General features: G+C 37.0%; 1 protein-coding gene across 1 annotated transcript in view; it reads right to left on the reverse strand.

Moving 5' to 3' along the window:
* Nucleotides 1–24,285, reverse strand: part of PTPRR (protein tyrosine phosphatase receptor type R) — a 281,762-nt gene that overhangs the window by 252,722 nt on the left and 4,755 nt on the right. Inside the window, exon 2 of the mRNA XM_082636126.1 lies at nt 5,167–5,465. Coding sequence (XP_082492252.1) covers nt 5,167–5,465 — 299 coding nt within the window. The remainder of the gene's footprint in view (nt 1–5,166; nt 5,466–24,285) is intronic.

The raw sequence follows: 24,285 nt of genomic DNA on the forward strand, positions 1-24,285 counted from the left end.
CTGTGGAGAGGTCCACGTGTTGAAGAACTGAAGCCTCCTGCCAATAGCCATGTGAGCGAGCTTGGAAGTGAATCCTTCAGCTTAGTCAAGTCTTCAAAGACTTAGCCCTGCCTGACAGCTTGACTGCAGTAAGCCCTGAGGCAGAACTACACAACTAATCTGCTCCCAGATTCCTGACCTTCAGAAACTATGTGAAATAAGAAATAGTCCTGCTAGATGTTGAGGTAATATGTTATGCAACAATAGACAACAAATACACAGACCAAATCCAAAATGATAAAGGTGGCAGGGTCTACAGAAAAAAATGCCATTTTCAAGGAAGACAGGAAAGAAGTTTCTAAAATATAACTACATTTATTTGAAAATGTAGTTTGAAAATCAAGGAAAAGAACTACACATTTGATTGTTTTAATAAAAGTACTACCATATTAAAACATGGCAGAGATTTTTCTCTCAGGCTTTTATATTCATTCCTTCCAGGAACTTGGGTCTAGTGTCCCAGGACTGCATTGAAACGCATCAGAGTCACATCCTACATTGCAGTAGACTTGTGTCTTATATCCATGTAGTATTTTGGACTTGGTATTTACTATATGGCCCCGAATACCCTTGACACATAATAATTCATAATTTTCCCAAAGCCTGCATTTGCTTCCCATGTTCTGTGAGTTTGCCCACCACAAGCAACTCACTTAGCCTATGTACTAATGTAGCTTTTCTGGTCCCCACCACATAAGAAGTCACTATCAAGAAGTATACAGGTTACAGTGGTTTTCACAAATTTGAAACATTCTTGGGATAAAATATCCTGGGTCCAACAGATTGCCCTAAATCACAGTCCTCATAGGCAAATAGTCTGGGTGTTAGGACACAGCCCAGGTACCTTAATTTTCTCCTGTGTCAGAGTGAATCTGCTGCCTTTTGGGGCCACTGTCAGAGTTTAGAGTATGACTTTAGTCACCCATGTTTTTGTACAAGAATCATATTCTTGAGGCCAAGTTGTAAGCTGTCATATCCTCATTATTTCTTGAAGGGGTTATCATGTCTTAGTAAAAGCTGCAGTCTAGATCTCTGCTTTAGTATACATTTAGCTGCTATCTGGGGTCTATTCTGCCTTTGGTTGTTAATAGTGTCCCAGTTTTTATTCAGGTAACCTCCCCTCTCATAAACAGATTATGGGTTTTTAGGGATGCTCTCGGGGTGAGGCATATGGTTTAGGTTTGAAATAATTTGCCTTATTTTATCACCTGGCCACAAACTGTTCAGGGATGAAGTAAGTAATTAACTTAAATTGGTCTATAGGGATGCTCAGGATATTACTGACAGTTGTGAAAGACTCATTCTTTCCCACTGAATATGAACCTCCAAGGATAAAACTCCAGGAGTTTCAGGAAACCATGATAAGATGAAAAAAGACAGAATCAGTCTGAGAATAAAGTCACTCCATGGAAAGCAGAGATGGGAGATTGATCCTGGCCAATTATTTGAGCCCTCGATCAAACTATACCTAAAGCTAGATATACTACAGAAGTGTTGTTATTTGAACCATGAAATGTTCTTTAGTTCTGATTGGGTTCTTGTCACTTGCTACAAAATATTCTTAACCATTAAGCCTTCCCTGACATGGAAGAATTCCAGGGGTAGTTATACAGCTTAAACTCACCTTTTGGGACATTCACTATACTAATACAAAATTATGATTAAACTAATTTGTCTATTAAAAAACAATTATTTATCCACATCACATAACACACTAAATGCTACAAAATTTATTTACTGTAGCAAAGAAATAAGAAGGCAAGACTTTCAAAGCCCTTCAGATCACATCTAGGAATTACCTGTTTACCTGCAAGATGAAACTCAAAAACCTGGTCAACAGCAGAACCAAGTTGAGAAGAGGCATAAACCAGAGCTCAGGATGTAACTGAAACACAGAGTTATCCAGAGCTTTTGGCTTTAATGGTCTTTGAAATCAACCACTTGATAAAAATCTTTACAAAGAATGTTTCGTGCCAAAAAACAAGAGAATGTCTGTCTGGGTGATGGTCTGGGTGAGCAAGACAAGAAGCTTCAGGATTCTAGGAATCTCACAGCGACCATTTCAGGCTCTTGGAGACTCCCCATCATCTTCTCATGTGCTCACAGAAGTCTTCCCACTGCCCCCAAAACTGCCACTATATCTTCTCTTTTCTCCTCCTTTCTCCTTCTCCCTCTCTTCCCTCCTTCCCTCCCTCCATCCCTCCCTTCCTTCCTCTCCTGTCCCCTTCCCTTTCCCCTTCCCTTCCCTCCCCTCCCGTCCTTCTCCTCCCCTTTCCTTCCTCATCCTCCTCCTCTTCTTCCACCTTTCCTCCTATTCCTTCCCTTTATTTTCCTTCCTTCAAGGAAAGGAGTAATCCATAATCTCCCCATCCTTTATATTCCAAAGCCTACTTATTCCCCAGTTCTCTCATACTTTGCCCAAGCTAAAATGTTCTTCACCCAGCAACCTATGCTGAACTTGCTGAACTGGAAAAGCCTGCATCTGCTTCCACTCTACCATTTTCCCTCACACCCCAGGGTTCCCTCCTTCCTCAAGTGGTAGACTTGTGGCCTGATGTATATTGATGGAATTCTCAGCACACATTTGGTTAAAGCCATTTTTTTTTCTCCTACCACAGCCTTGACCTTGAGGACATTTCATATTCCCTGTATATTGCATTTGTACAAAAATCTTAATAACAGCTTCTTAATTGAACCTCTGGAACATAATTAGAATGTTTTGGGATAAACATTCTAATTGTGCTGTCCTCTCCTTGGAATAAATAAACTGCATATTTTCCTGACTCTAAAAGAAAGAAGATAAAGGAAAAAATTCATTTGTGGACAAATGTTCTCATGAAATGCTTTGTGCCAGAAATTGGGAATCAGGAAAGGATGAGGGATACATGCATCTTTCATGTTCCTGTTAAATTTTTAATTTTAAAACTCATGGCTTTGATGATGTCAGAAACAAGTGAGAGAGAAAGAAACAAGTGATCTCTCCTCTGAGCTAGGAAGATTTAAAAGTTATGTACTTGTATATTTTGGAAGTTGGGAGTGGCTTTTTACTCTGGCTAAAAGAAAAAATCACAATAATTTCCCCAATTCAGGAAATGAATACTCATTAATACTGCTCATTTTGGTATAAATTAAGCCACAAAATAATTCTTTGGTACCACAAGAATTCTTTTGGTACCATATATTACACACACACACATAGCAAACACATATCAATTACTCCACCAAAATCATTTAGCAGCTGAAATATCTCCCTTTCATCATGTATGTTCCATTCCTAAATCTCTTTTCTGTAAAGCATGAACATTCAAACCCGCTGATACTTGGTTAAATGTTGACCCTCTGCCTTTTTGAGTAAGCTGAAAATTATTGATTTATTTAAAAATAACTCCACTTCCCTGGTTTTCCTACTAAATCACCATGTGCATAAGTAATGTAAGTGGATTACAGGAAACATTAGCACTAGCAATGGTTGTTGCAAGCCACCAGCGCCATGGCACCATTAGAGACTAGATCAAGAGAGGTTAGGGAAGGCTAATGCCGCAAAATCGCCCATTGCCTTCATGTCATCATCACCCAAAAGAAAAAGCACAGCTTCTTCATGAATCTCCAAACCACAAATGAGCTAAAAGTGAAATGACCTGCCAGAGTTCCTCACTGATGCCTTTTATTCTCCATAATATTAAATTAACTATACAGTACATGACATTATAAGATAGAACAAACCTCTTGATCCATAACTCACAGTGACTTTAAGAGTTGATGATATGGGTGGATGATGGTCACTAGAGGAAATATCTCTCCTGAGCCTGAGCATTAGCACATGCATATCCATATACATTATTAACATCATTTGTCTTCACTCAATAGACAGAGTGCATGGCTTTCACCTTCAGAACATCTGTTACTCATGTAAATGCAGAAAATTTGTTCAAGTATTTCAGGAGGCCAAATGACCCACATATTTTCTCATAACAAGAGCTCATCTTATGTTCTCTACTTATGATTTTTATTGGCTTACCAACATTTCTCCCCAGACATTTCCCAAGCAAAACTAGAGACTCCATTTCACTTGTGGATGCCCCAAATGATGGGTATTTCTAGATACCCCGAACGATGGCCAGATCATAATAAATATTGAATGGATGCTAGTTGAAAACATCAATGAATGGATCTTTGATTCTCAATACTAAGTGTTCTATATGTAGTAGATAAAAAAAATAAAGAAAAGGGAAAAAGCTTACTAATTTTAATTACATTAGGTTTATAGAGAGGTTGCCAAAATGCAAACATGGTTTCATTGAATCATCTTGCCTTAAAAGTCAACATATTTGGTTATGGTTGGGGGCAGAAATGCAATTAACAACCATTTAGCTACTGACTTGTAGTTTTAATGTGGATCCTCCTATTGTAATTTTAAACTCGAGAGGGACTATAGTCCAAACAGTGTGTCAACCTTAGCATGTGTTTAAACTATGATACTTCCACAAATTGGGAACCTCTGGCCTGGTTACATACCCTAAGAATACAAAAATGGACCCATTACATCACCTTGATTAATAAAAGGTGATGCTTGTTCAGTGATATTAGGAATATTATCCATCAATTACTTCCAAACCATCTTATCTACTCCAGTTATAGAAAACTCTCCTCCCTGTACATCACTCTCTCCCTTTCAGGGTCTCTTCATTTCTTGTAATTTGAGTCAAGTGACCAGAAGATCTTTAATAAGTACTATTTATTTACATAAACTGAGACTCAGGCCTATCTGCTTAAAACAGATTATCATAGAAGTCAGGAGGCTCCATATAGGATATGATTCAACATAACTGTAAGGACTTCCTGAAGCAATTTTTTGTTCAAATTATTAAACACCTACTATGCACCTTGCATTGTGCTGTGTAGAGAAGATACAGACAAGCTTTCTTATTTTATGGGCTTACGTTCAAGAGGAAGCCAACAGATAATAATCAAGTAACAAAAAAGAAATACCAGAGAATAAGAAGTGCTATGGTAAATAGTCATTGAGATCCAATGATAACTATTCACCATTAGGTTTTGTTTGTTTGTTTTAAAGTATCAACCACAGAGGCAACCATCAGATGAGCATCAGTTAAATGCAATACTTACCACCACAATCACATTTGCTGCTGGGATTGGAAGGTTTTCCACTTCAAGGTCTTGACCAGCCATGGCCAGCAGATTGAGAGATGGGTCATATGCAGGTCTAGGAAATGCTGAATTAACAATTTGGTGGCGTTTGCTTATTTGAGCTTTAGAAGAGGAATGGTAGCTATGTTTCTGTATCTTTTGTGGAGCTATATCCAGGCTTTTCTCAATGTCTTGTGAACGGTGATAAATAAAAGCTGGCTTCCCACTCTTCTTCTGATGAATTGCCAAAAAGTGATCATTATTTCTTGAAAGGCACCCTGAAAGGGGGAAGAAACAGAAACGAAAATCAAAGACCTTATTCAGTAAGTTGAATAGAATATCTGATAAAGAGAATTACTGGTTCTTAGGAATCTTTAAGCCTTGTGAAGGATTTAGATCAGTTCATCTCCATTTTTGTCCCTGCTCCATTATCCCCGACAAAGAGAACACACTTGGTGGTATGGAGGCATCTCAGAGACTTTGGGTGGACAGAAGTGGGTATAGTTGAAAAAGTTCTATTTAAAAGATATTCTAATGCCTCTTTTAGTTAGGAATTTCCTCCTTTATCTAAGCTCATGGTCGTAATACCCCGTTGAGCATCTCTTCTTGGATGCCCTAACTGTTCCTCAAATGACAAGCATTTATATCATATTCAAGCTTTCTTCCCTTTAATCAATAGCATTTCACACAATTCTTATTTTATACTTCTTTTATCCTACTTATAATCAATGTGCAATTTTTAAGATACTTATAGACTATTTTAAGCTGACTAAGGGCAGGAATCTGAGTATACGCATTGTGGTAGCAACTTCCAGTTGTGTAATGATATCCATTCTCTCCTTCTTACTTAGTAATATGGTCATCTAGATAAAGTAGTACATGCTCCTTTATTTCTTCTGTTAGGTAAATATCCACTAACTTGAATAACTTTTTCCTATTTGTCATTGGCCACAGGAGGAAACAGATAACATACACATGTGAGTCAAAAGTATATCACTAGGTCAAACACCAATTAGAAAAGTAAATTTAAGACCTTCTGTATAAGATGATAAGCAGATTGAATAGATCACAACATAGTAATGCCACCCACACTGTCCTAGCAACCCTAGGCACCACAGATTTTCCCTGGGTATGCCTATGGCAACAATAGCTGTACAAGTGCTGTCCTTAGACGATTATTTCCCTCCGTTTATAAGAATTCTGGGGTGCCTAGAATTCTTACTGAATATTTATAGTAGAGGAATTGCTAGTTTTTACAGCTTTTTCCATCCATCGAGCCTCTGTGACCAGTGTATATTTCTAGCACCTTCAGCAATCCTGTCTTACCAGTATGCTGTCAAATTTCACTTAGAGATAGGAAGACAGGTTATTTTTTCAGTCAGCTCAAGTGCTTTCACCATGATGTAATAGTTTGGAAATCATTGGGTCCCAGGGACTTTAGGCTTTTACAGCATTCAAATCACAAATACATTTCACGTGAATTCTGAGATAGTCATATTGGGTTGGCCAAAAAGTTCATTTGGGTTTTTCCTTAAGGTGTTACAGAAAACCTGAACGAAAATTTTGGCCAACCCAAGAGAAACTAGTCCTCATGTCTTCAATCCTGAGCACGCTGAATTGACTGTAACTTAAAAAAGAAAAAAAATCAAGCTACCATAATTTGCCAAAGATGATGATTGGACAGTGTGACCTTGAAATGACTGTAAACTTTGTTTCTCTGAATGAAATAAGAATTCCTCAGATTTGGTAATGACATTGTCATTAGGAACATATTTAAATGAATATGGTCCTTCACTGTTAATATTCTTGCAGTTTTATTAATGGAGAATAGTGCTAAAATATTTTAGATGTATATTAACTTTCTGACCACAAATGTTTGTTTAGTATTTTACTAAAAGTAATTCACTAAATGATACTATAGTGTCCTACAGCATTTCTATACTACAGGTGAAGTTTCCTCTCTCCCCTATTAAAGGACTGAGTCTGACATTATGAAGAGTAACAATGAAATGGTCATCTTGGGGTTAAGAAATAGAGCACACATATTATTTTTATCCTAGTTGACTTTTTAAATACTCCTCATTTAAAGATGGTCTCTTGTTTCAGGAAAGGCATACTGCATACTTGAATGAATTTGGGTGTTTCACCTGAGGGAATGGCTCTCCTACCAAAAAGAGGAATCTATAACATTCAGTAGCATGGCAACTGTATCGAACATGATAGTGCTATCGAAATAGTCATGTTAATAAAAATTAACATGCAAAAAATGCTTGCAAGATTCGGAAAACCAAAAAAACCCATAGTGGGGGATGGCGAAGAATTTCACTAGGAAAGAGAAGCAGCTCAGAAGGTCAGAGAATGCAGATTTATGAGGAAGGGAAAAATGAATGGAGAACTGAGAAAATTACAGTTATCTTCAACCTTTCTTTTTATATGATGTCAATCACAGAAAACCTTTTCAGAGCCACCTTATGTAAATAGAATAGGTGAGTCCAACTAACAAATGTCTCTTGTGCTAAAATTGGCCTACAGGGAAAGGTAAAAAAATCTAATTTTAAGTGCAGTTGAAACACAACTAAAATTTCCCAGCCCTATCCAGTCGTATACGTGAAAGGACTTAGTCCTGCTTTGTCCTTGAGTAATGAGAACCAAGATGGCAGCACAATATTAGGAACCCCACCATAGCTATTAGGTAAGAAAAAGTTTTCCAAAGTGTTGTGCTTAGATCCGTACATCAGAATTATCTAGGATATTAAGATGCAGATTCACAGATCTTAGCCTAGAACTACCATAGCAGATCTCTGGATATGTAGCCTACAAATCTGGATTTCTAATTGAAATTTTCTCACATTCCAACCCTGAAGTTGAGGACCACCAAGCTAGTATCTGGAATAAGTTTTATTTTTTCTGTCTTCAAACATTACCCCTCTATCATCACCTCCTTCACTCTGACATTATAAATATACTCAAGTAAACATTTTGGAAATGTTAAGATTAAGATGTCTATTAAATATCAAAGTGGAGATGTTGAATTAGAAATTTAATAAATGTTTAGTTCATGGTTGGAGAGAGAGAGAGATTTGTGTCATCCAATGCAGATAAAATTTAAAGTCAAGTGACTGGAGATTGATTGAGAAGAGAAGAGTATATAGGACAGAACTCCTGGTAGAATTACAATATTTAGTGTCAAGGAGCTGAATGAAATGGAGCCAGCAAAGATAAATGAGAAGGAATGGTAGTAAAGTAGGAGGAAAACCAAGAAATAGTAGTTCATAGAAGATTAAGAAAAAAAATGTTTTAGAACCTGTATGCATTATAAGGTCTTAGACAGAAGCAACTGAAAAATCAACCTTATAGTGATGTCTCTAGAAACTAGAACATAAATGGAATTTCCACGTGTTTCCATGCAAGCTAAGTCACACTGAAGACACACTCATAGACTTAAAAAATTACAAGGTACATGGTGACTATTGCCATGAGAGATGGTCAGAAGATGGAGAAGTAGGAAGATTCTTATCTAAGAAAGAATAAATAAAAGAGAAAAATAAAGGGGCCTTCAAAATAAGTTAATTAAAACATCCAAAGAGATAAAGAGAAAAATAAGAATAAGGTATTTGAGGAAAAGAGAACAGGCATGTTTCAATCCAAGTGGAAATCATAGAAATGAAAAATATCATAATTGATGAAATGCAATATATGGGTTAGACAGTAGACTAGACACCACTGAATAGAGAATTGGTAAGCTGGAAAAGTTTCAGTAATAATTCAGAAAGCAGCACAGAGAAATTAAGAGAAGAGATAAGAAAAAGAAGGTAAGAGATTGTAGTGGACTCTTCAGATGGGACTCTAAGACCCATACCTACTGGCATTCATGCCCATTGAGAGTGAGCAAGGTCTTGCTCTTGACTTACTTCTAACCAACAGGTGATGGGATGTCATTTAGCATTCCTGCTAAAAAAGAAGTGACTTCTGTGTTGCTGGGAAATGCCAGCTGACTTTGATGAAGCAAGTTGCCATGTTGGAGTGGTCCATGTGAAGAAGGAAGCTTCTAGCCAAAATCCAGGGAAGAACTGAGGCTCCCAGTTGCAACAACGACTGAGGAACTGAATCCTGCCAGTTATTATGTAAATGAGCTTGGAAGCAAGTCTTTCCTCAGTTGAGTCTTCTCCTAGGAGCCTAGTGCAGGCCAACACTTTAACTGAAGTCTTACGAGACACCTTGAAGCAGAAGTCTCAGTTAAGTCACGGCCAGATTTCTGACTCACAGAAGCTGAGAAATAATAAATATATATTGTTTTAATCTGATAAATTTTAGGGCAATTTGTCATGCAGCAACAGGACACTAATGCAGAAAGACTGAGTGATACTGAGGATAACATGATAGGTTGTAAAATACCTTTAATAGCATTGAAGACATGAAGCATTAGAAAAATTGAACATTTTACAAGATTTAAGGAGGGAAGTGATATTATAAAATTTATATTTCTCAAAAACTACTCTGGCTATACAAGAAAATGGATTGGGAGTAAGCAAGACTAAGTGCAAAGGTACCAGGTAAAATATTTTAGATGACAGGAGAATAGCCCAGACAAGGTGGCAGTAGAGGGACAAAGCAGAGACAAATTCCAGAAGTGTTAAGACATAGGAATTGACCAAAAAAAAAGGGGGGAATAAATTCAGTTATTGAGTTAATGTTGTAGGAAGGAACCAACAGTAGATATTTAAGGATAATTCTATTTCTAGTCAGAAACCCAATGTATGGAGGTGCCCTTTACTGAGACAGAGAAATGTGATTCTGTGGTGTCTACAATATAAAGAAGCAGAAACATCTAGAAAGCAATTATGTTTATGTGGAACTCAGAAGAAAGTTCTGGACTAGAGATAAATACTTAAAAACCATAACCATAGTAATGGAAAACTGACTGCTTGAGTGATGAGACTGCCTTGTGGAATGAGAAGAATTATGAGTCTGCAGCAAAGACCCAGAGGAGACCACATTTAAGGAGCAGCTGGAGGATGAAGAAAAATTAGAGATTGTGGAAGTATGGAAGCCATGGGAAGAGTATACCAAGGATCTGTGATTGTCAGTGTCCAGTGTCACTGACAGTCTGAGACTTCAAACAAGACAACCCTGAACACTTACATAGGATTTACTGCTTTAAAATTCATCAGTGGACAGCTGAGCCTGGATATTCAGAGGACCAGATTCAACACGGAAAAGGTTTGGGAACAGCATTCTAGAAGCACAAAGCAAAGCACCCTCCCTGTTGAGTCCTTGAACAAAAGTAAAATAATTTTAAAGGGTTTAAAAGGGTATGAAAGATTCTGAGTCTGGGTAAGATGGAGCAAACACACTCCGCCTTGTCGCTTACATTAAACAGAGCTATAAAACCTGAACAAAATGCATAAAACAGCTATTTGAGAACTCTGGAAAGTAAACAGTAGCAGAGAGATTGGGGATGAAGAACAGAATTCAAAATTCCACAACATCATCAGTAAGTTTACCATCTCCCCCTGCCCCCAGTATCCTCTAGCCAACCCATAGTGGACACCAAAGTGCAGACAAAGACATCTCCAGGAGAAAATAAATACAACACCATAATTTGTGGGATGCAGTTGAAGCAGTGCTTAGAGGAAAATTTATAGCATAAATGCTTATATTAGAATCTAAGCTTCCACTTTAAGAAATGAGGGAAATAAAGAGCAAAATAAATGTAAAGTATACAGAGGAAAGAAATTAAAAAGTTAAAAGCAGAAATAATTACATTGAAAATAGGAAAACAATAGAGAAAAATCAATGAGACAAAAGATGATTCTTTGAAAAACATCAATAAATTGATAAAACTCTAGCAAGATTGACAAAGAAATACAGAAGACACAAATTTCCAAAATCAGATGAAAGAAAATCACTACATACTCAGTAGACATGAAAAGGGTAATAGGAGAATACTATGTACAATCCTTTGCATATACATTCAACAATTTAGATGAAATGACCAATTCCTCAAAACCCACAAACTAAAGAAACTCACCCAAGATGAAATACCTGACATGAATTGTCCTAAAATTATAAAAGAAATTGAATTCCTACTTAAATTTGTTTTCTGAAAAAGAAATCTTCAGGATCAAATAGTTTCACTGGTAAATTTAAACATTTAAAGAAAAAATTAACTTCAATTCCAAACAACCTCTCCCAGAAAATAGAAGAGAAGGGCACACTCCCCAAATCATTTATGAGGCCAAAATTACTCTGATAACAAAACAAGAAAAAGTCAGTACCAAAAAAAAAAAAAACAAACTATAGACTAATTTCACTCATGAATACAGATGCAAAACTCCTTAAGAAAGTATTAGCAAACTGAATGAAGAAATATAAAGGATAATACACCATAACCAAGTAAGGCTTATTCTGGGAATGTAAGGCTGCTTCAATATTTGAAAACCAATCAATGTAATCCATCATATTGACAGTCTAACAAAGGAAAATCACATCATACCAATTGATGCAGAAAAAGCATTTGACAAAATTCACATCAACGCATAGTAAAAAAGTTAAGCAAACTAGAAATAGAAGGGAACTTCTTCAACCTTGTAAAAGGCACCTGCACAAAACCCCACAGTTAACATTAGGTTTAATGGTGAAAGACTGAATGTTTCCTTCCCTTAAGATAGAGGACAAGGCAAGTATGATACTCTTAAAACTTCTATACAATGCTGTACTGAATGAAAGTCCTAGTTACTGCCATAAAACAAAGAAAAGAAGTAAAAGGCATACATATTGGACAAGAAGAAACAAAATTGTTCTATTTGCAGATAGCATGATTGTCTCTGTATAAAATCCTAAGGAACTCATCAAAATTTTTGTAGATCAGGTGAGTTTAGCAAGTTAATAGAATATAATGTCAACCTATGAAAATCAATGGCATTTTCTAAGCTAGCAATGTACAATTCAAAACTGAAATTTAAACAAATCTACAACAGTTGCAAAAAATAAAATATTTAGGTATAATTCTAACAAAACATGTACAGGATATATATACTGAAAACTAGAAAATGCTGAGAAAGTAAAACAAGAAGACCTGAATAAATAGACAGACATACTGTGCTCATGAATTGGAAGACTCTGCATAATGAGGATGTTAAATATCCCTATTACAGTGAAAATTCAAGCAGAATTATATATATAATATGCATAATTATATACAATACATATTATATATAATTTTATATGTATATAATTATATATATATATATAAGAGGGAGATTGATTCTAAAATAGAATAGCTGAAACAATTTTTAAAATGAAGAATAAAGGTGGCAGAATAATACTGCCCAATTCTGACTTACTGTAAAGCTAATAGTAAGTAATTAGTAATCAATATAGTGTGGTATTAGAAAAGGAAGAGGTACATAAATCAATGGAACAAAATAGAGTTCAAAAATAGATCCTGAAAAAAATGTCATCATTTGATTTTTGACAAAGATGCAAAAACAATAAAAGATAGTCTTTTCAAAATGATATTGAAAGTATAGGACAACTGTTCACAACAAAATGAACCTTTACACAAAATGAATCTTTGAGTTCATACAAAAATGAACACAAAAAGGATCACAGATTTAAACTTATAATGTATGACTATAAAACTTTTAGTAGAAAATACAGGAGAAAATTTGTATAACTAGGGTTAGGCAAAGAGTTCTTAGATATGACACCAAAATCACAATCCATAAGGGAAAACATTGATAAATTGGACTGCAGCAAAATAAAAATGTTTTGCTCTGTGAAAGACACTGATAAGAGAATAAAACAGCAAGCTACACAGTGGGAGACAATTGTAAATCACATATCCAACAAAGGACTAATAATGAGAAAAAATAAAGAACTCGAAAAACTCAACAAACAAGAAAACAAACCAATTATTTTTTAAAAATGGGCTAAAGATTTGAACAGACACATTATTAAAGATACATGAATGGGGCTTCCCTGGTGGCGCAGTGGTTGAGAGTCCGCCTGCTGATGCAGGGGACACGGGTTCGTGCCCCGGTCCGGGAAGATCCCACATGCCGTGGAGCGGCTGGGCCCGTGAGGCATGGCTGCTGAGCCTGCACGTCCGGAGCCTGTGCTCCGCAACGGGAGAGGCCACAGCAGTGAGAGGCCCGCGTACCTCAAAAAAAAAAAAAAAAAAAAAAAGATACATGAGTGGCAAATAGGCACATGAATATTTGCCCAGTAAGGAAATGCATATTAACACTGTGACATGATATCACCACATACCTCTTAGAATTGCTAAAATGAAAAATACCAACAATACTCAGTAAACAAATTTTTGTAGCAGCTGTATTCATAACTGCTCTCAAATGGAAACAACTTAATTGTCCTTCAATGGATGAATGGAAAACAAACATATATCTAGATAATGTAATATTGCTCATCAATTTAAAAAAAATGAACTATTGATGCTCAAAACAACTTGGATGAATCCCAAAGGCATTAGGCTGAGTAAAGGAAGACAGTTGCAAAAAGTCTCATGATTCCATTTATAGAACATTCTTGAAAAGAAAAAAATCTAGTGATGGAGGAAAGATGAATGGTTATTAGGGTTTATCAGTTGAGGAGCAGGGAGATTGCATTAAGGAGTTTTTTGGGGCGATTGAACTTTTCTGTGTTGTGATTACATGAATCTATATATGTGCTAAAATTCATAGAACTATATACACCAAAAAAGTCTATAGATTATGCTTTGTTATGTTTTGTAAGCTACTTTTTTCATTCAAATCTGTATCAAAACATCTTTTTTCATCACTAAATAGAAATCTATCTCATTAACAAATGATTGATAAATGTATAGAAAGTAGTTTCAGTGTCTGTATGTAGGAGAAAGCTAGATGTAATTGGATCGAAGATCAAGTGGGAGATAAATGAGAAACAACACATATGACAACTTTTGCAACCAGCTTGGGTGTGATATGACAATCACAGTGTGTTATCAGGAAGGGAAGGAGGGTTGAGGGATTTTTTTTCAAGATAGAAGAGATCTGAGTACATTCAATCCTTAAAGGGAAGGAGCTAGTTGAGAAGGAGTGGTTGAAAATATAGGAGAAAGCAGATGGGTAATCTGCAGACTGAGCTCCCCCAGAAGATTTGAGGAGGTGGGATCCAGAGCACAGGCAAGGGGATGAGGTTTGGATGGCAGGGAGGTATTTCTTCCATTATAATATGGGGATAAGGGAGAGGCAGGAAAATGAAGGATGTTAATGGGTTTGGTGTTGGAAGTTGAGCAAGTTTTCTTCTGATGGCTTCTATCTTCTCTGTGCAGAAGGGAATGAATCATAAGAGAGAGGACGAGGTAAGAAGGACTGGAGGTTCCAGGAGAATGGAGAAGGATTGAAACAGTTCTTGTAAAGAATGAGAGAGAAAGTTGATATGAGATGTATAGTAGGATTCCTCATCTTCACTGAGAGCTCAGTGACAATTTTCTCCACTTCTAAGGGACAGAGCATCTCTCACAGAATGTTTAGTGAATAGCTTGTCAAAGATACTTATCTGCATTTAAAATAAAAGTACGTTTATCATAGGAGGAACATTTACATGAGAATAACCAGTTTTGATGTTCATAAAATTCCACAATTGAAATTTCATTCTGGATATGACCTTGATAATCTGTGAAGAGATCTTCAACAAGGGAAAGAGAAATGTATAAAATTACAATGTTAAATTTGAGTACATTATGATTCATTATTTCAAATTCAATGTTGGTAATTCCTAGATGCACAAGGTAGAATGGCCTTGCATACACCCTCTCAGAATAAATCCTTGTATTGCAGGTGTTTAAATCAGTGTCAGTGACTTGTGAAAGGAACACAAGGATGAAACAGTGGTCACCAAAGAGACTTGAAAAAGTGAACAATCAAAAAAGGGCAACTGGGCTTCCCTGGTGGTGCAGTGGTTGAGAGTCCGCCTGCTGATGCAGGGGACACGGGTTCGTGCCCCGGTCCGGGAAGATCCCACATGCCGCGGAGCGGCTAGGCCCGTGAGCCGTGGCCGCTGAGCCTGCACGTCCGGAGCCTGTGCTCCACAATGGGAGAGGCCACAACAGTGAGAGGCCCGCCTACCACACACAAAAAAAACCCCCAAAAAACAAAAAAAAACCCCTACTCTTCCAGTTATTCTATAATTCTATTGGTAATCCTAACCCATGAGGTCACCACGGCACTAATCTCCAGTTAGAAGCGCCCACAGTACCAACACTGAATCTTCCTGGTGAACACTATAGCCGTCCCAAGATGTGACAACTGAGGTCTGTTAGAATAACCTCCCAGGTATAACACTCCTACTAATCTTAATAGCAAATTATATCAGTGTTTTGAAAGACTCCACTATGGCTCTGTCTGTATATAAAGCTAAGTTTGTAAAATTCAGTTTGTGTGTCTTAGTTATGTTCTTACAACATACGTTATAGGTATGTATGCATATATTTATATGTGTACACATTTGTCTTGTATCCTGATACCAAACAACCAATTTGACAAAAAAAAAGTACATCTTCAGACCAGTAATTCTGTCATAAAAAGTAAAATAAAATGTGTTTCTAAAAGATAACAAATACAAAATTTAATTGAATTTAATTGAATCATAATTATATTTATGAAAATTGTAAACAATCATGGGCCCTCCAAAAAAGAGCTTGTTATTGAAGAACACCTCCCTCCAGAAATGTTTTTCCTAAAATCTAGTCTATGCACTGGTCTCTAGGATGTGAAAATATACTCCCGTGAGGAAGCTCTGCGTCTTCTTCTGATACTATTTAAATGCTTCACATGTTTGGCCAGTGATGTATCTAGTATATCTAAAACAAAAATAAGAAACGAACACCAAAGTAACTAGTCTTATTTTTATAGAGCTGCCTCTATTCTTCTCCAAGTAGGAAAGGCCCTGAATCCTACAAGAATAAGGAATGATTTTAATTAAGGCATCTTGTAAACTCTTCCTGCATGTTCTTTGATATAAACACTCCTTCACATTTCCTCAAATATTCCATTAGAAAATGTGGCTCCTACGCTCACTTACAGCCCACTGTAACTACTCTGGGTGACCCTCAATTGTTCCTATTTATCTCTTCCATCCAAAGTTGAGCTGCACAGTGGAGAACTCTATCTGGGAGTCACAGAATGGAAAAATCTGTGTCTGCCATGCGCTGGTGGCAAAATTACAATGAAAGGGTTTCATGTTTCCTGGGTTTTGCCCAGCTTTAATAGCATTATATTTCATCTGATAAATGTATTATAGAGTGAAATATAATACAATTAGGACAGCACCCTTTGGGGCAGTGTGACTAGACATAAGTCATAAAGAAGAAATGGGTTAAGACCACTGGCCTCGGACGCTGCTGAGTGAGACTTATGTTGGCTCAGACAAAAGCAGTCAGATGCGCCCCAGTTCCTGAAGAACTGAGTTGGAGGATGCCTGGAGGAGAGGTTGACAGGAGTGAATGCTACTATCTCTTAAACTTCACAGCCATTAAGAGAAGATCTTTGTCAAGATATGCCCTCTGGGGAAATGCAGAAGTGGGGAAAAATGATCATATGGTTAGAAAACTGAGAAACACTAGCCTTTGTAGAAATCATAGGAATTGCATTCCAAATGCACTTACTGAATGATGAAGCACCAAGTATATTTGCAAAATCTAATTTTATGCCTCATCGTTATGCAGTCAAAATATTACTATTTACAAATAGTTACAGGAATTATAAAATATTACCATCATTTTTATAGTAGAGTTCTACAGATGACTTAAAAGCCTGACTCCATTGCAGGATAAAGAAAAAGAAATATTTATTTTAAGAATAATTATCGTAGTAGATTAGGAATTATATTAAAATATAGCAAAATGAATATTAGAACATATAAAAAATTATAATATTGTCATAGCAATGATACTACAGAGACATAAAGGCCCGAATATTAGGGCAAGAGGAGGGTGAGGAAGGAGGTCTACAGTGGCCACTTGAAGAGATCCCTGACCTAGTATCCTTTGCCTGCATTTAGGGATTTAAGGGGCATTTGGTGGGCCCTTCAGGTCAACACTTCTACTCCATCCTGCCCTAGTCCCTTCATCCATCACTTGAAATTAATGCCACTGGTCTAAGGTACTGCTTTCTCATGGGTCTTTGGAAAAAATGAACATTGGCTAGGGAAACACCATCCAATTAACAGCTGTTTTATCAGGAGTAGATCAGTGTGTCACATCTCTTTTAAAATACAGCTCGTTGAGGAGAGACCTCTCCTGCAATGGGAAGCAAGAACTACAGACTTTAATTGGGGTGGAGAGGAAGGAGAAAGTAGGAGGTTGAGGTTCAGCCTGAGCACACGGCTCCAGAGGGTGAATGTCAAGACATCAAGGGTAGGGGTGGGCGGTTGCCAGCAGTGGGGGCTGATTGCAGGCTGAAGTATGGGAGACTGGAGGCATCTCTGCTTCAGGCACAGGGCAGGACTGGCCTGGAGGCATGGACTCTGCACCCGCTGAGAATTTATGGTCAACTCAGCAGAATTTAACCCTAGGGAAGGCAGGATGCCTGATCCCCAGAATGCATGTGTGGAAACTCTGATTTCATGAAGCCTATACCCTACCCTGCCACACACACACCAAAGGTATGTGGACAGGGCTCTCAAAGTGCAGTATGCAAACCATACAATGCACAGGGTTTTCAAGGTGTTCGTGGACATGGAGAGGGTTCAGCATTAGAAGTGGGGTATTTGGACTCCTGATGGATGTTGTGAGTTCAGATAGTTTGTAGAGTGAGACAGCAGAAGGGATGATACTAGAAATCCTACCCAAACCCTTAGACTAAGAGATACTTTACCAGGAACAGGGTTGCCCATGATTGCAGTGCCTCTGGCGGCTATAGGATTTTTTTCTCTTAGATTCTCCACTTTGGAAAACAGCATTTATTTCCTCCAACACAAACTTGCTAATTATAAGCGTTTTTTAATTTATAAGGCAAAGGTTCTACAAGGATTTTTTTAAATGGAGGCATGAAAATCAGATTTTCATGGCAGGCAGTCTTCACAAAAGAAGGCTTTAGAGTGATTTTCTTTTTAGTGGGCTGAGAGTCAATGAGCACATTTTTTCCTTTTCAAGTATGGAATCTGAAATATAGGACCAATGAAAGTTTTCACATGCTAATATGATAATTCTTACAACTACTAGCCATTGAATGTATGCAGTGCTCCAGCCCCCATGCTGTGGGCCCTTAGGAATTAGCTCTTTAAATCCTTGAACCACTTTACGAGGTAGTTACTATGTTATTAGCCTTTTTTTTTCTGGTAACAAAAGGGACGCAAAGAGAATTTAAATAGTAAACAGCAGAGATGGGATTCAAGCCCAGGCAGTCAGATTCTAGAACTTTTTTATTTTTACTATGCTACATGAGTTAGAGTGTATTTTTGCTGTTTCTGTAGTACAAGCATGTCATTTCAAACAAACTTTCAATCCTAAAGGATGAGATGATTATCTTATACAAGGCACTTGGGATAGAGTGTAGCACGTCATAGGGACTTAGGAAATAGTCCTTTGTATTTTCCTTCTTTTCTTATAAGGAAGTCTATTTGTTTCTTCCCTATAAAATATAATGTCTATCTTGATAGGAGACCCTTTTATTATATTTTCATAGCTTCAGTTAATGTCCAGATTTAGGAATTACAGAGAGATTTGGGGGAGAGGTGAACTGGGATGGGGGAAGGATGTCAAACTATTTTATTGAGGGGCTTGGTGGGGGGTATTGAGGAAGGACTGAGAGAATGAGATCTGACGTCTTAGGCTTGGCCAGGCTCTCTCCAGCCTCTCAGTGACCAAAATCAATAGGTGGATGTTTTGGAGCTTCACAGTCCATCACAAACCTGCACATTTAGTAAGGCTCACGCCAAAGGTAGAGGAAAACTATGCAGATAAGATCAAATTGAAGAAATGATTTGAATCCAGAATCTCTCTCGGGCATGCATGCTTCTCCAGCACTGGCTCAAACACAAAAAGAATGAGAAATTGCTCCAAGATACTAGTTGACCATTTAGCATCTGACCTCTCCCACCCCTAGTCAAATAATACCTAACACTTACATGGCACTTACTAAGACAGCACAGTTTATTTTACATTACATTATCCTGTTTAACACACAACAACCCTACAGTTGTATAGTACCTGATCTCCATTTTAAAAAGAGGAAATTGAGACTTGGAAAGATTAAGTTGGCCTAAGTTACAGAGATAGTAAGTGATCATGCCTGGATTTGAGCTGGACCACAATATACATGCTCTTAACTACTACCTTATTCTACTAAAAGTCATCTAAAAATATGGCGTTTTCTCCTTTATTTCAATTTTCTTTTTACTTCTCTGCTTATGCTATTTCATTTTCTTCCAGGGAGAGTAAAAACACTGTCTTGAATCAACAAGACCAAGAAGGTGAACTACTGTAACTTAAAACCACACCTTTATATTGACGGATTGATGCCCTTTCAAACTAACTCATCATGATGTTTGGCATACTTTGTATTCAGCATCTTTCCCAGGTAAGTGAAAGTAACCCCAGTGATGGGAGCTGACTCTGTGCAGTATAGGCATTGCTTCATGTACCCTCTAGTCTTCATCTGGAACTGGATCATTACTGCAGTGAAATAGCTGTAGAGTCTTATTCTATACATGTTGCTGTACAGGCCAGTAAATCACTGTGAGACACTCTTACTCTGGGCTCATTTATTGATCTTTTCCAAAGAATCAGTAGTTTAAGGCTGCTTTAAGCCATTCTGCACATTTAAGTCAGCAAATGTACATTGCTTCAGGTCTGAACTAAGACAAAAAATAATTCATATCCCCACTGAATTTGGCATCTACTTCAGTGCAATTAGACATATTGACCCAGACGTATTGCTTCACGTAAACAATTAGTTTTGTTTTGTTATTGGTCCATGTGGCTGCAATTTTAATGGATATCAACATCTTAATAAATTGAAGTCAAATGAGATTTGATTATGAGAAAAGTCTAGGTAGCCATTATGAATAAAAATTTAAATGGAAAGTGCCCATATTCATAATATAAATTTGCTAATTGTCATTCTGTGGCAAGTATCGTCTCAATAATAGACACTTACAGTTATATTATTTGGTTAATAAGCATTAGGAAATTTGATCTTAAAATAATATATTACCATTAAATTTTTTCAGGCTATTAAAATCCCTTTTGTTGGGAAACATCAGTGCTACTCTAAGTGTGTCAGCATTTGTCTAGGTACTTTGAAGATGAAGAATGCACTCATGGCCAAGGGGGATCTTTCAAAATCATCTTTTAAAGGGAAAAATGGCTTTCTCTACCTTTTGAATCAGACTTTACAGACAGCTTTTCAGAGATTTAACAATAAACTTACCATGAAACATAACATCCATGTTATCATTAATACTAATGGCAATAAATGAGACTTTGATGTATGATCCCATCGTCTCATAAAAAGTGACGTTTTATAATTCGTAAACCAGTCTCCATTCTTCAGGTATAAGCATGGCTCCCATAAAAATTGTTTATGGTTTTATAAAGATTTTGTCTATATATAAAGAGACAGAAAAAATGTATAAAACCATCTAAATACTCAGAAATTTTCTGTGATCATTTGGTTTCTGTTTGGAGGAATTAAGGGAGCGTTGGATTATTTTTGGTCTCCATTTATTGAACCCACTGCCTCACACTCCCACCTGATTTTGAATGTATAAGTGGCTCATGTTTGTTATTACAAGGTAGCTGATAACCAATCAGTAATCAGAGTCAGGGGTTCTAGGTCCATTCTTTAGTGCAAACTATCATGCCATGTACCTTACCTAATTACTTGGTCTCTTTAAAATAAAGACATTCATCTCATTCCCATCCTGAAGTAGTACTAGAATATCATATAGGAATGTCTATCTATCTAGGAGGAGTTCAACAAACAACTCCACTACAATGAACATCATGCCTGTAGAATACAAACTTACCTTAAACAGACTATGTTTAAATGAAAGCTTTTCTGCCCCATTTCCACTTCTTTGTAACCAATAAATGTAAATTGGATTGAAAGAGCAGTAGTAAAGTCAATTCTGCTCTTTATGATCATCAAAATGAGATACAATCTGTCAATATAAATTAATCATAATTTATTTTGTCTATGACATCCTGAATATGCTTATTCATTCATTCAACATTTATTGATGGTGTACTAGATAACAAGCACAGTTCTATGTTATGGGTACATAGAGATAAAAGCTACAATTCTGTTATTGTCCTCAAAAATTTTAAATATTCAGGTTAAGTGCATTAATAGAGAAATATACAGGGCCTAAAAGGAAAACCTAGGAAAGCTACTTGAATGAGGTGCGGTGTCACAGGAAAGGTTCTCAAAGTAGGCAATGACCAAGATTTGAAGTTGGAGAAAAAGTTATTTAGAAAAAGAAGCAGAGTTGGGTATTTAAGATAAATAGAACAGTATGTGAAAAGGGTGAGAGGCATGGCAAACCAAAAGAAATGTGCTCTTAGTATGATAATAGTGTGCAAAGCAGAACATGATGACAGGAAATAAAGATGGAGTTAGTAAAAGATTTTCCCATGCTAATAAGTTTGGGTTTATTCTAAGAGAAAAGGGAATAGCTGTATTAGAGAATCTTATAAAGAAAGAATGTGATCGGGTATGCTTTTTCAATTTTTACCTCTGATATCATTATGAAGGATGGATTTGATGGTAGGTTATTGTGAAATACTATATGAGAAATAAGGACCTAGCACAAGACAGTGATGTGGACACAGAAAGTGGTGAAGAGTTGGTGCATAGAACTGGTGACCTTTTGGATGAAAACAGCAAAGGTAGGATACAAATTGTGAACTTTCAAAGATGTGAACGTGCCCCTGTATGCCAGCTGTTGTATTGTACTACTGTACTTTTCAAGGTACTGTACTGTAAAATTTTAAATGTTTTCTTTATTTTTTGTGTTTGTTTTTTATGTATTATTTGTGTGAAAAGTATTATAAACTTATTACAGGACAGTACTATAAACCTATTTCAGTACAGTACTATATAGCCGATTGTGTTAGTTGGGTACCTAGGCTAACTTTGTGGAATCTTCGAACAAATTGGACTTACCAACATGCTCTTGGAATGGAACTCGTTCATATGTAGGGGACTTACTGTATACATATACCTATGCTTCAAATGCCAAAAAAGTAGACAGGTTTGTCCTAGTGCCTTAAACCCTGCTTGTAAATTAGCTGTATGAATCCTTTCGTATAACTATAGCCATTCCCATATGTACAAAGCATTTTACTAAGAAGTAAAAATATAGCCAACCAGCAAGGCATTTGGGCTGTATAGCATCTGGCAATCAGTTGGAAGGACTTTGCCACTGAGTTTATAAGTAGTTCAAGCTCACCCCCAGTTGCCCTTCAATTCCCGAAGTAGCAAAGTCTGTTTGAGATGGTATGTCCCCTGGGCATGTGAGACTCCTGGGGAGCAACTTGAATTTTGGATAAATGAACTCTGCTGAAGTTCATGCTGGAAGTGGCTAAGCTGACAAGGTGACTTGCATGAGTGCCAAGAAGAAACTAAATGCAAAAGGAGGAGACCAGAAATATTACTGTGTTGTTTTTATTTATTCAGTGTATTTATTTAATCTTTAGGAGTTCTATGCCAAGCACTACTCTCCACCCCCAGTGCTAGGCTGGGCAGAATCTGCAGTAGAAACAGCAGTAAACAAAACAGACAAATACCTCTGCCTTCAAGTTACTTATATTTTAATGGGGAGAGGGGGAATCACATTAACAAAATAAATAAGTAAAATATTTGGTATGATAGATGGTGAAAGACCTCTGGTAAAAAAAAAAAAAAAAGTAAAGCAGGAGCAGCACTATTTACAATAGCCAAGACATGAAAACAACCTAAATGCCCATCAACAGATGAATGGATAAAGAAGATGTGGTATGTATACATATACAATGGAATATCACTCAGCCATAAAAAAGAATGATATAACGCCATTTGCAGCAACATGGATGGACTTAGAAATTACCATACTAAGTGAAGTAAGTCAGAAAGAGAAAGACAAACACCATATGATATCATTTATATGTGGAATCTTAAACACCACACAAATGAACACATTTACAAAACAGAAACAGATTCACAGACATAGAGGACAGACTTGTGGTTGTCAAGGGGGAGAGGGGTGGGGGAGGGAAGGACTGGGAGTGTGGGATTAGCAGATATAAACTATTGTATATAGAATGGATAAACAACAAGGTCCTACTGTATAGCATAGGGAACTATATTCAATATCCTGTGATAAACCAGAATGGAAAAGAATACAAAAAAGAATATATATGCATAATTGAGTCATTTTGTTGTACAGCAGAAATTAACACAACATTGTAAATCAACTATTCTTCATAAAATTAATTTAAAAAGTAAAGCAGGGAAGGGGTATCAGAGGTTTTTTGAGGGGTGGGATATGAAATATTAATTAGGATAGCCAGTGAGGGCTTCACTGAGAAAGTAACCCTTGAGCAAAGACCTAAAATGGAGGGATTAAGCCATGGAAATACAGAGAAAGGATAGTTCAGGCAAAGAGATAAACAAAACTTTTTTGGGAGGTGGGCAAGTGCCTGGCATCTTCTTGGAACAGGAAGGAGACTACTGTAGCTGGAGAGAGACAAAAAAGAGGAAAGCAGTGAGAGATATCAGAGAGGTAATGGGGGGAGAGAACAGAGTAAAACTTGGGCCAGTGTAAGGACTTCGTTGAGTGATTTTGAACAGGAAAAACCAATTCGAGAGTTCTAAGGGACTCTTCTTTGAGAAAAGACATCTTAAAACATATTTTCCTATCCGTCTACCTTTTCTTTTGAGGGTGGTGTTTCTGCAAATGACTTCCCTGATCCTCTTGATCCCATAGGAACTCTTCCCTCTTAAAGACTAGAGAAACTGACTATGCACTTCTCTGAGAATGAAGAGGCATCTTCAGAAGATATACTGAAGGTAGTCTCTGTGCCATCCAGAAAGGCCAATAGTAAGAACAATGTAGAAATTTGAAAGAACC

This window comes from Mesoplodon mirus, assembly GCF_964341445.2.
Source record: "Mesoplodon mirus genome assembly, chromosome: 11".
In the NCBI taxonomy this organism is placed as follows: Eukaryota; Metazoa; Chordata; class Mammalia; order Artiodactyla; family Ziphiidae; genus Mesoplodon; species Mesoplodon mirus.